General features: G+C 48.1%; 1 protein-coding gene across 1 annotated transcript in view; it reads right to left on the minus strand.

Moving 5' to 3' along the window:
- Nucleotides 1-14078, minus strand: part of LOC121876650 (dipeptidase 1-like) — a gene marked incomplete at its 5' end in the record, with an annotated part of 225465 nt that overhangs the window by 88176 nt on the left and 123211 nt on the right. Inside the window, 1 exon segment of the mRNA XM_042382005.1 lies at nucleotides 3486-3642. Within this exon segment, the coding sequence (XP_042237939.1) occupies nucleotides 3486-3642 (157 nt within the window).

A 14078-nucleotide genomic window follows, 5' to 3' on the forward strand; every position in this document is an offset into this window, starting at 1 on the left:
CAATATACTAGGGGAGACACCAGGGAGGCAACATACTTGGGAAAGCAACACATTAGAGGAGGCAACAATTCAGCGGATGAAACGCACCAGGGGAAGCAACACAAAAGCTGAGGCAACATACTTTGGGGTGCAATATACCAGGGGATGCAATCGTCTAGGGGAGGCAACACACCAGGGGGGGCAACATACTTGGGAGGCAACACACCAGGACAGGCAGCACACTAGGGAAGGCAACACACTACGGGTGGCAACACACCAGGGGAGGTAACACACTATGGGTGGCAACACGCAAGGGGTGGAAACACACCAGGGGAGGCAACACACTAGGGAGGCAACACATTAGGAGAGGCAACATTCTAGGGGAGGCAACATTCTAGGGGAGGCAACATTCTAGGGAGGCAACATTCTAGGGGAGGCAACATTCTAGGGGAGGATAAAATTAATGATGATGTATGCTGTAAAAATAAGTTGACATAAAAGTTTTTAACTATTTACCCCACATAATAATTTATAACATAATGTATTAACCCTGGAAGACCTGTCGTAACGTATTCCCTACTGTTCCAACAACGACACACAACCCATCAGACAACACTCGAAACACTCCACAACGAAGTCTTCAAACACCAAACTCTTAAATTCGTGACATTCTCTTGCATACCTTGACTTCACCACCAAGTAAATCCTAAAATATATGCATGTGTTGATTTATGGTTATATATGAGTATATACGTACTTCTATTATCATTTTTATTGGTGAAGACTGAGTAGAAGTGATGGTTTACTTAGCCTCTTCTTTTACCAATATTTTGTTCCCTCTCTGACAGTTCGAGGGGTAGGGTACAGCACCATCTCCATCCTGTGTGAATTGGTTTGATAATACGGAATTGATTGACGAGACAAAATTGCCTCTCTTTTTTCACTTCGGTTTAATAATACGACGGTTTTAAGCTTCTGGGTTGACGTGGGGGAAGAGTGTGACAGACTAGATAATAGACGAATTCCAGTATTAAAGGGTAGGAGGTAGCGAGAGTTAGGTTGTAAGAGTGAGGTAGGGAGAGTGAATGGCATTAGTGATGTAGATGAGGCTCGCGGGAGAGGGATGGTGTATTAGTGCGTGAGAGGTACAGGGAGAGAATGTTGGTAAGGGTAGTCACAGGGAAGTGGGGTTGGTGAATGGCGAGGCAGGTGAGTGGTGAGACAGCTGAATGGTGATGCGGGTGAGTTAGTGAGACAGCAGAGTGGTGACTCAAAACTTAACAATAATTTTCGTTCCATGAGATGTTTTGCCTGTAGTGTCAGCGTCTCTGCTTTGGTCTTTGTGGTCTGGTTTGTGGGTTATGGTGTTCGTGTTCTTAACTAGGTCTTGGTCCGTGTCCAAGACTGGCTTCATACACTGGTCTTCGTACAGGATAGAGCAAGACCAACATAATCAACGTGGGTCCCATAAACCAGATAACGCGTATATAACAAACTGAATATTCATCTTTGAGTACACAAGGAAGCAGTATGTCCGACACTGCACTTGATCATCTTCCCTTCCCCAATGGTAAAATTAAGTGTCCATTAACCATCTGAGCTGTATCCACTTGACCGCCGCACCATTATGATATAGCCATGTTAATACAGCTTCAGTGCGGCCACAGCCATCACCATGACTCTCGGCAGTTGGCCATTATCAGCTTCATCACCACAATATTGTACAGGAAATAAAAGTCAAATCAGTCTGAATACCAATTAACTTAACTAAAAACTGATGGAACAAAGAAACAAGATTAATGATATCCTTGAGTATGACACCGACCCTTGAGTCCAATGAAGGAGCCCATTGAGTAGGATATTCTCGTCCCCTGAACAGGATGTCTTAGTCCGTTAAATACAACAATCTATTGCCCTGAGTAAGCTGGAATTGTGCTCTGGGATTTAAGCAGTCGTACTCAAGAGGTTAATAACAAAATCAGTATTAATTAACCTTCTATCTTTTAAAACATAAGATGACGAGATTTAGGTGTTTATTTTATATGTAAACAACACAAGTGGATTCTTTGGATATTTTTCACGGAGACTGAATTTTGTTTGCATTAATTTAACTCTCTCTCTCTCTCTCTCTCTCTCTCTCTCTCTCGTGCTGCAGCAACTCAACTTATTTTCTCATACAAATGTTTCCTTCATTTTATCAAACGAGTCGCTCACTCAACCTCGCTTTGGGTCCTCATTTTCCCTGCTATGCTTCCTGTGGGTCTGTTCCTTCGCTTCTATGTAAGTTTCTCCATCATCCACCTCTGAGGAAACGTCTTTGTCATCATTCTGCTGATTTAATTATTGATAATTTTATGTTTTCACTTTATCACCAGCTACAATGTTATCATGTGTTTATTAATGATCTCTCTCTCTCTCTCTCTCTCTCTCTCTCTCTCTCTCTCTCTCTCTCTCTCTCGCTCTCTTTGCATCTTACGTATTTATTTCGTCACCTTTGTATATCATTATCAATCGATTTTTTTTTTACGTTGTTCATATTTTTTTTTACTGATTATATTTTCAAAGGACACATCATTCCCGAAATGGAATAACTCACGTAAACTTTAATCTTATCTAAGCTTGTATAAAATATTTGTCACGTTTCCTCAGGTTACAAAAGAAGAGAACCTTCTCTCGTTCTCATGCTGTAACAAGAACAGTGGGAACGACAGCACATTCCCCTCACTCAAAGTTGAACACTTCCGCCCGGCACATCTCCTGGAGGGTGTTGTGTGCGCGTGTGTTCGACCATCCTCACACAGGAGAGGCAACATGCACTATTTTGTTATACATCTTCCTTAGTGCAGACAGAGGAGACCCATTTTAAGAAAATCTACTTTCAGTACACAGAATCCTTAATTTAATACCAGTGCATTGTTTTGTTCCCCCGCGTCCTAAGGCATCATAAATTGATGCATTAATCATGCATATTTATTCACTGCAGCAACTGACTACTGTGAGATTTTTTTTCCTCTCTCCCGTCAAGGACACAACCCTAGCGCAGCTGGCTACCACCAGTGAAATACAGTGGCCTAATTATTACTCCCTGACTCACCTGTCGATGTCTGCCCTATGCCGGGTGATGTCCCCCGGACACTTAATACACCTGGTGACACCCCCATGAATTCTAACACACCTTGCGACATCCTTTTCTTTTTTGCTACACCTCGAGACATTTACCTGACCCCTGAAACAGTCTGCGACGTCCCTATGACTCTACGATATACCTAAGTACGTACCCTTGAAGCCTAACACACCTGGTGAAATCTGCCTGAATCTTAACACACCAAGAAACATATCTATGACTAATGAAACACGAGGTGACATTTGCTCGATTCGTGGCACATTTTATGACATCCCTCTGAGCTCTGACACACCTGATGGCATTCTCCTTTTTTCCTGACACACCTGCTGTTGTCCCGCTGGCACCTAGTACTCTCGGATACGCCCTGTAAGTAAGAACTCACCTGCGCCCCGACTCTGCCGTGTCGCATCCTGGCCAAGTCGGTGTGAGACCACGGAGAGCTGCCCCAGGGCTCCACGTTGCTCAGATTCTGTGACATATCAACCTTCTCCAACTTGTTATGGACGAAGTTTCGGATGTTCCACGCCATATCGTTGTGCCTGGGGGAGACAATGGACGCGTGTAGGGTATCTTGTTAAAGGCTGACACAACAAAAGGCCCTATAGAATTTCCCGCAAGATTATAAAGCCCTTTTGAAGGGGGAGGGGAGACTTTAAAGTAATTTGTGAGAGTTAGGGGCGTAAACGAGGTGAGGGAGCAGCCTGTCACTCGGGGGAAGGATGGGGCTGATGAACCCTCTTGTTGGGGAGGGGAAAAAGGAATAAAAAAAGTGGTAACTTTTAGGGAAAATATTACGCTAAAGCGATTTATTATGTAGAGGAGAGTGACTGAACATATACGCGTATGCTCTCTGCAACAAGGGTGACAGCCGAGGAATCTGTAAGAAGATACCCGAGGGAGAAGAAAAAGAAAGTGAACAGGAACGAATAATCATGTTTGACAAAATTAGCTTTCTTTCTCAAACCTAATTTACACCGAAGACAAAGAAGCATTTTAACCTTTAGTGAACAATCTATTCCCAGGAGGAACTTAGGTAGTTTTGGCTAAACATTATATAGCATACCATAGTGATATAAGAACTGTGGGGACACATGAAGATTAGCCCGTATCTTATTTCTTCTTGGTGAATGAACACCCTAATGCTACTTGGGGTGTCAAATTAGGTTAGGTTAGGTTATTTGGAAGAACCAGCTATAATTCAGATGATGGGAACTCTTTATAACCTGAAAAAAAAAAAACAGTTTTCTGTCGTATCAACAAGAGGCAATAGTGGCGCTGTTGTAGAGTTTTACAGAGTTCGACATTACACACCGTATCACCAAATGACCAAACAAGATGTTATTTACTTTATTTACCACTGATTGGACGTTTGAACTTTAGATTAAAAACTACACAATCACTGAAGATTGTGTGTGTGTGTGTGTGTGTGTGTGTGTGTGTGTGTGTGTGTGTGTGTGTGTGTGTGTGTGTGTGTGTGTGTGTGTGTGTGTGTGGTCCTTACAATATCTCATACAAAAAAAGAGATATAATTGAAGCAAATGTTCACATAAAGTGTTCAGTAATATACTCAACCTTGACAAAACTTATATAGAGCTGTTTACTGAAACATGATTTGATTCACGAAGCCTCTTTCATATTATTGACGGACAGGCCAACGGGGTTAACAGTTTAGTCCCTGAGGGCATAATGAATAAAAATCTTCATTTATGCAGGTGTTTCATAGACGGTCATTAATTACTGCCTTTGATTTACTGATTTTCTTTCTGACTCAGAGACCATTAACATGACTAAGGAAACCAATTATCCTTCCCCCGAGGCACAAGCTCTCAAACACTTCCATCACCACCCCACCACCACTGCCGCTACCATTACCACCCATCTCCACAACCCCCACCATCATTACCATCACAACACCCACTACCGTTACCATTACCACCCATCTCCACAACCCCCACCATCATCACCCACAATAAACCCCTGCCACCCTCCACCACCCACCACAACCCCCACCATCACCCACACCACAACCCCTCACCACCGCCGCTACCATTACCACCCACCACCCCCACCTTCACCACCTCCATACAATCATCGCACCCACCTCACCATCACTACCACCACTACAACACCACCATCTCCACACCATCACCGCATCCACGTGACCACCTCCACCACACTACCACCACCTTAATATCACCACCACTTCACACCGCCTCCGTATCAGCACCATCACCACAACTTCTACACGACCACCACCTCCACAACACCACATAACCACCACCAACAACCCACCACCACCTCCACAACACATCACCACCACACACCACCAACACCAACCACATCATCACACAACCACACCACCACATCACCACCACCACTACCTCCACATCACCACCATCACCAACCAACCACCCAAACCGCCCTACCAACCACCCCCATCACACCTTACACCCCACCACATCACAACCACCATCCCCACCACCACCACCACCATCACTCCCCACCACCACCACCACCACCACACCACCACCAATCACACCACCACCACCACCACCTCCACCACCACCCACCACCACCACCACCACCACCACCACACCACCACACCTCCACACCACCACCACAACCACCACCACCATCAACACACCACTTCTCACACAGCACTACACCCTCCAAGACCACCCACCTCATTCACCACCACCATCACCACCCACATCACCTCCATCATCACCACCAGTACATCAGCACTCCGCCTCTGACCACTACCACACCACCAACACTACTCCTCCTCCACTGACTCTGGTTTACTAGAGTGTTTTGTGCGAACTAGATTTCCAAGCCTGAAATTACCTTCATAATGATTACTTCAAGAGGCAATGAAGAAAGAAATCTAAGGTAATACAGGTAACAAATGGGCAACAATCTACCCACCACACCCCATAACCCACTCTAACCACCCACACCACACACACCTTCTCCACCCACACCCCATAACCCATTCTAACTACCCACACCACACACACTCTTCTCCCCACCCACACCCCATAACCCATTCTAACTACCCACACCACACACACACTCATCTCCCCACCCACACCCCATAACCCATTCTAATCCACCCACACCACACACACTCTTTCTCCCCACCACACCCCATAACCCATTCTAACTACCACACCACACACACTCTTTCCCCACCCAAACCACACACACACCTCCTCCCCACACACACACACACCTCCTCCCCCACACACACCACACACACTCTCCTCCCCACACACACACCACACACACTCCTCCCCCCACACACACCACACACACTCTCCCCCACCCACACCACAACCTTCTCCCCACCCACCACACAAACTCTCCCACCCACACCACACACAATCTCCTCCCCACCCACACCACACAAACTCTTCTCCTCACCCACACCACACACACTGTTCTCCCCACCCACCACACACACTCTCCTCCCCACCACACCAAACACTCTCCCCCCCACCACACCACACAAACTCTTCTCCCACCCACCACACACACTGTCTCCCCCACCAACACACACTGTTCTCCCCACACACACACACCCTCCCTCCCCACCCACACCACACACACACACTCTCCCCACACGCACACCTCCCTCCCCCACACACACCACACACACTCTCCCTCCCCACACACACCACACACACACCTCCTCCCCACACACACACACCACACACACCTCCTCCCCACACACACCACACACACCCTCCCCACCCACACCACACAACTCTTTCTCCCCACCCACACCACCGCAAACTCTTCTCCCCACCCACACACCACACAAACTCTTTCCCCCACCCACACCACACACACACTGTTCTCCCCACCACACCACACACACCTCCCACCCACACCACCAAAACACCTCCTCCCCACCCAACACCACACACAAACCTCTCCCCACCACACCCACACGTTCTCCCCACCCACACCACACACACTGCTCCCTCCCCACCCACACCACACACAATCTCCTCCCCACCCCACACCACACAAACTCTTCTCCCCACCCACACCACACACTGTTCTCCCCACCCACACACCACCTCCTCCACACCACACACACTCTCCTCCCACCAACACCACACAAACTCTTCTCCCACCCACACCACAACATCCCCCACACCACACACACGTCCCCCACCCACACCACACACACTCCCACCCACACCCACACAAACCTCTCCCCAACACCACACACTGTTCTCCCACCCACACCACACACACACACTTCTCCCACCCACACTAAACTCTTTCTCCCCAACAACCACACACACTTCTCCTCCCCACCCACCCACACAAACTCTTTCTCCCCATCCACACCACACACACCGTTCCACACACACCACACACACACCTCCCCACACACACCACACACACCTCCTCCCCACACACACCACACACACACCTCCTCCCCACACACACACACCACACACACTCTCCACCCCACACCACACCCACACCACACCACACACTGTTCTCCCCACCCACACCACACACACTCTCCTCCCCACCCACACCACACAAACTCTTCTCCCCACCCACACACACACTGTTCCCCCCACACCACACACACACACCCCTTCTCCCCACCCACCACACACAAACTCTTTCTCCCCCACCCACACCACACACACACCTCTCCTCCCCACCCACACCACAAACTCTTTCTCCCCATCCACACCACACACACTTCTCCCCACCCACACACACCCTCCTCCCCCACACACACCACACACCCTCCCCACACACACCACACACCCCTCCTCCCCACACACCACACACACACCTCCTCCCCCACACACACCACACACACCTGACCCACCCACCCACCACACACTGATCTCCCCCACCCACACCACACACACACTCTCCCCCACCCACACAACACAAACCTTTCTCCCCATCCACACAACACACACCTCCTCCACACACACACACACACCCCCTCCTCCCCCCACACACACCACACACACCCTCCTCCCCACACACCACACACACCCCTCCCACACACACACACTGATCTCCCCACCACACCACAAACTCTTTCCCCACCCAACCCTCCCCACACACACCCACACACACCTCCCCACCCACACCACACACTGATCTCCCCACCCACAACCACACACCTCCCCACCCCACACCACACACACCCCCTCCCCCACACCACACACACACGCTCCTCCCCACCCACACCACACACACCCCTCCTCCCCACCCACACCACACACACACTTCTCCCACCAAACCACACACTCCCTCCCCACACACACCACACACACTCCCCCACCCACACCACACACTTCCCACCCACCACACACACTCCCCACACCCACACACACTCTCCTCCCCACCCACACACACCTCCTCCCCACCCACACCACCTCCCCCCCACCACACACACCTCCCCACCAACCACACACCTCCCCACACACCACACCTCCCCACCCACACCACACACACACTCCCTCCCCACCCACACCCCACACACCACACACACTTCCTCCCCCCACCCACACCACACACACCTCTCCTCCCCACCCAAACCACACACACTCTCCCCACACACACCACACACACTCTCTCCCACCCAAACCACACACACTCTCCTCCCCACACAAACACACACTCTCCTCCCCAGCCCAAAATAACAGTAAGCCTCGGGACCATTAGTGGGTGATTCACCACAGCTAGGTATACTCAGGCCTCTTGACTTGACATTTGCCATGCTCGACTCTTCCTCGTGATGCGGATTGATTTTAAGGGCCAGTTATAAGGGGCTGACAGGGCTACGGGGACCTAACCCCGGTATGGTTAGGTTAGGTTAGGTTAGATTCATCCATCAGCCTTCATAAGAACATAAGGAAACTGCAGCGGCCCTACTGACCTAAACTGGACAGTTCCGTTGAGACCCAACCGTTATCGCTTATATATCATCCCAACCTATATTTGATACTACCCAGCGTGTTCGAGTTAATGATGATGTTCGGTAACTTGTTTTACTTACCTACTACTCTATTTCCAAACCAGCGTTTACCTATCTCTCGCCTAAATCTAAATTCGTCTAATTTAAAACCATTGCTACGAGTTCGCTCCTGGTTGGATAGTTTGAGTACCTTTGTTATATCACCTTTGTTATATTCTAACTTCCATTTATACACCTCGATCATAATTTATCACCCCTCACTCTACGTCTCTCGAGGGAGTGCAAATTCAAATGTTTTCATCTGTCTCTATACTCAAGGTTCCCCAGTGCCCGGGATTAGTCTTGTCATCCTCCTCTGTATGCCTTCTAAGGTTCCTATATCCATTCTGTAATACGGTGACCAAAATTGAACTGCATAATCCAAGTGAGGTCTCGCAAGCGCAAGATATAATTTTAGGATGACCTCGATAGTCTTGTAACTAACACTCCTTTGTAGGAACCCAAGTACTCTGTTTGCCTTGTTTCGAGAAAATACGAATTGTTATCTTGGTTTAAAATTCATACTGACCATTATCCCCTAAATATTTTTTTCTCAAAGTCGCATTTCTCTATATCAACGTTGTTCATCTGATATCGGGTTACATCACCAAGGCTAAATACTGTACATTTGTCCACAATAAATTTTATCTGCTATTTTTCAGACCATGCGATTTTTTTTAGATCATCTATCCATCAACCTTCAGCTTTGTGTATTCTTCCAATTAACCTTCAGCTTAGTGAGATCATCCATCAACCTTCAGCTTGGTATGATAAGCGTCGTGCACCAGGGAAACTCACACTATTAAACCCCTTCAAAGGTCAAACTAATGTCAGGCGAGCCAAGGACCCACCAAAATACCACTGTAACTTCCCTTACCTAATAATTCCATAAACAATATACAGTATCACAGGCAACATTCTATCATAAAAACTTTAGACAAACTCCTCCCGTGGTATAGTGACACTCACAGAATAAAAGAGAGAGAGAGAGAGAGAGAGAGAGAGAGAGAGAGAGAGAGAGAGAGAGAGAGAGAGAGAGAGAGAGAGAGAGAGAGAGAGAGGATTCGAATTTCATTGCAAGACGTCATTTGACATAACTTGACTAACGACTCTCTTACTCAGAATATATTACGAACAGTTTGACACGAATGGGAAAGAGACGAACAGATAAACAGGCAGAAATGACAGAAACAGAGAAATGGCAGACAGAAATAAATAAAAATAGAGGCACAGACATAGAAGAAAAGAGAGATTTAGATACAGAGATAAAGAAGGAGAGACCTCCCTCCCTATGACCTACTTATCCCAGGCATCCACACAACAGTCAGGGGCACTACGGTGGTTTAAGCTTGTCTAATTGGGCCACAAGAGCATTAGTAAGAGAAAAACATATCTGGAAAATGTGCGGGAGAAATCGCTTTAAATTATCATGAAAATGGTAAGATTCTTAGTCATTATATTCATCGAGTGACAATTATAATTAATGGTGGACTTTAAGGACACACACGGACATCACAGACACACAGACACACAGACACACACACACACACAACACACACACACACACAGACAGACACACACACACAACACACACATACACACACACACTACTACTACTACTACTTTGCTGTCACTCGGAATCGAGTTGACGATCATCCAGCTATGATGCAATAATATGAATTATTTGGGATGTCACCTTGGTTGGTGAGTTTTGAAGTGACTAAAGTGGCCGATAAGGGACCCGCAGCGTCGTCCATATTCGTTGCACATGTGGAGGGCTCCATGTACTGTTGGATGGGTGGTAGCAGCGTCATTCAGACGTTGACGCTTGTCTGCCTCGGTCTGCAGTCGGGCTAACTTGAAAGTATTGACACCTTCTCGTGTGGTGCTCCTCCAAGCGTTACGATGTGGAGTAATCAACTCCCAGGTGAGGGGATCGATTTGGCACCTTTTCAGATTTGTCTTAAAACTATCCTTTTCAATTGCCCGCCAGCGTTACGTTTACTATTCGTTAGGTGACTGTAAAGAAGCTGCTTTGGCAGTCTACTGTCGTCCATGCGGGTAACAAGGCCAGTCCAACGTAGTTGTCCATGGATAATGGTAGCCTCGATGCTCTTACAGTTGGTGTCAGCAAGAATACTGGCATATAGTAGGGTGGGCAGGACCACTGCTCGATATACGTGCAGCTTTGTGGTTAATTTCAGCTCCCTCCAGCTGAAGACACGATTTCGGAGTCCGCCCAAGGATTAAGATGCACATCTGATCCGATGCTGAATCTATTCATCGATATCTGCGGTGGTGGACAGGTTGGGAGCCGACATACTAAAACTGGGCAACATTAGAGAGGGTAGTACCGTTAAGCTGGATGTATGGTGGAGGTGTGTCTGAACCAGGGGCATGTTGAAAGAGAATCCGAATCTTACGTACATTCACCTCAAGGCCAAAGTGTGCATACACGTCTGCGTAGGTGTTGAGGATCTCCTGTAGATCGTGTTCAGTGTGAGCAACAAGGGTGAGATCGTCTGCATACTGAAGCTCAGTAATAAAAGCTGCCGACACCTTTGTTCTTGCCTGGAGTCGTCTTCTGTTGAAAAGACCCCACCCCCCCCTTCACCCGGTACTCGATGTTCACCCCGCTGGCTTATTTGGCATTGGTATGTGTAAGGAAAGCAGCCAAGAAGATGGAAAAGAGAGTTGGTGCCAGTACACACACTTTTTAACCCCTGTTTGGATGGGGAAGAACTCTGACTGGGTGACGTTGTGCAGGACACTGCCGTTCATGCCATGGTGGAGTTGCCTCACAATGGCGATGAATTTTTGTGGGCAGCCAAAGCGGCTGAGGGTCCACCTTGCCTGTTGACCGAGTCGAAGGCCTTCGTTAGGTTGATGAAAGCCATGTACAGGTCATGACGCTGTTGTCTGCACTTTTCCTGTATCTGGCGGGCAGCAAATATCATGTCAGTGGTGTCACGTGATGGTCTAAAACCAGATTGAGATTTTGGGAGGAAATTTTCCGCCTGAGGAAGAAGTCTGTTTAGGAGGATTCAGGCGATAATTTTGCCAGCAACGGAGAGCAGCGAGATCCCATGGTAGTTGCCACAGTCTGACCGGTCTTACGTATTCTTATAAATATTGGCAATGGAGGCGTCTTTAAGAGCTTGGGGGATTTTCTCCTTTTCCCATATATTCTCAAGGAGAGAGTGGAGGTGCCTCGTAAGCAGAAGTCCTCCAGCTTTATACACCGCCCTGGGAATCCATCAGGCCCTGAGGCTTTGTTATTTTTCATCTGTTTGATGGCAGTAGCTACCTCATCCAGGGATGGAGGATAGCTGAGGTGGGTCAGCTCTTGATGCTGAGGGACCTGCTGGGTAGTCAGGACATCCACATCGGTGTTTGGGTTGAGCAATGAATGGTAGTGGTCTTTCCAGTGCTGAAGGACGCCTTCATCGTCTTTAATTATGTGGTTACCGTCAGATGAGCGTAAGGGGGCTGCGGCACGAGTGACTGGCCCATAAATCGTTTTAGTGGAAATGGAAAATTTGCGCATCTTGTGCTGATCTGCAAGTTTTTGTGCTTCACATGCTTTATTTTTAAGCCAGTCATTCTTTAGATTGCGAAGTTCCCGCTCGGCTGCCGCATTCTTCTTGAGGAAGGCATCAGTTTTGGTCCGAGACTGAGGGTTGTTCTGCCAGCCAGTTAAAGCAGCACGTTTATCATCGATGAGTACTTTGATTGCCAGGTCATTTTCATCATACCAGTCCTGGTGTATTCTTTTGAATTGGCAGAGGATCTCTCTGCAGGTTTTTGTCAAAACAGTATTAAGAGTACTTGTCGGCCTGCCTAAGCATGGTATTGGTTATAGTGAGGTTGTGAGCAGCACACTTGTTGAGGAGTAGTAGTCCTTTGGGATTACAAATTGCCTAGTCCATTTCTCCCTACGGTTCCCTGCCAAATGTTAGCATCTCTGCCAACTCTGGCATTGAAGTCGCCAAGGAGTACAACCTTCTTTTCTCTGGGTATAGAGGTTAGTACTCTGTCGAGGTTGGCGTAAAAGGCCTCCTTGATGTCAGTGGGACTCGAAGCGTCATGTGGTGCTCGTTGATCCCAATAGGCATTTCAGTTAGCCTGTGTAGGATGCGTTGGCGGATAGCATAGCCAACTCCATAATCCCGTTTCTCTCCGCAGCAGGCTTACCCTTCCAGAAGAAGGAGTACCCAGACCCCTGTTCTGTGATTTGGCCCTAATCTGGGAGCCGGGACTCACTGATGGCTGCTATGTCGATGTTATACCTAGCCATCAGCTCTTTTGCCACAATGGCAGTTCTTCTTTCAGGATGCGCATTTGTGCATATAAGGATGACCTTACTGGGTGTGGTTGCCCAGTCAGGTTGGATTTTTAGGCAGGCTGTGTTTAGGGCACCTTTTCTAGCCCCCTCCCCATGTGTAGTGAGTAAAGTGGAAGGGCTGCTCAGTCGCACAAACAGCACCGGATTGCACTGCTGCCTAGATCCCAGTGCATAAACGACCATCTTATCTGTGACGCCTATGTGCAGAGTTGTGACTAGAGACTCCCGTCAGTCATCTCTGCCTGTAGCCGTCACCACTCGTCCGTCGCCATAGAACTTTTAGGGAGTATAAGGGCTTTTGATGATGATGAGAGGTATGATGAGCTCGGTGATGGCGTGAGTTGATTTATGTGGTGAGGCAGTAACACAGGCTGCAACCACACATCTTGGCTCTCCCTTATTCTGATCCAGTGGTGCAAGTGTCGCAACGACTGGGGAGAGGGAGAGTTGTAATGGACTGCCGATAGCCCAGTTTGTTGGGTTTCACCTTAGTAGCCTGTCCATCAGGCAATGCCTTTGTCCGCCTGTGTAGTCGTTGAATTTCCATGGTGGTCACCTCTTCCAGCTACACCGCCGTTGGGGTCTTGTTGGAGCTCTGTAAGCATGTCTGCCTAATGCGG

This window comes from Homarus americanus, unplaced genomic scaffold (genome assembly GCF_018991925.1).
Source record: "Homarus americanus isolate GMGI-L3 unplaced genomic scaffold, GMGI_Hamer_2.0 scaffold51859, whole genome shotgun sequence".
In the NCBI taxonomy this organism is placed as follows: domain Eukaryota; kingdom Metazoa; phylum Arthropoda; class Malacostraca; order Decapoda; family Nephropidae; genus Homarus; species Homarus americanus.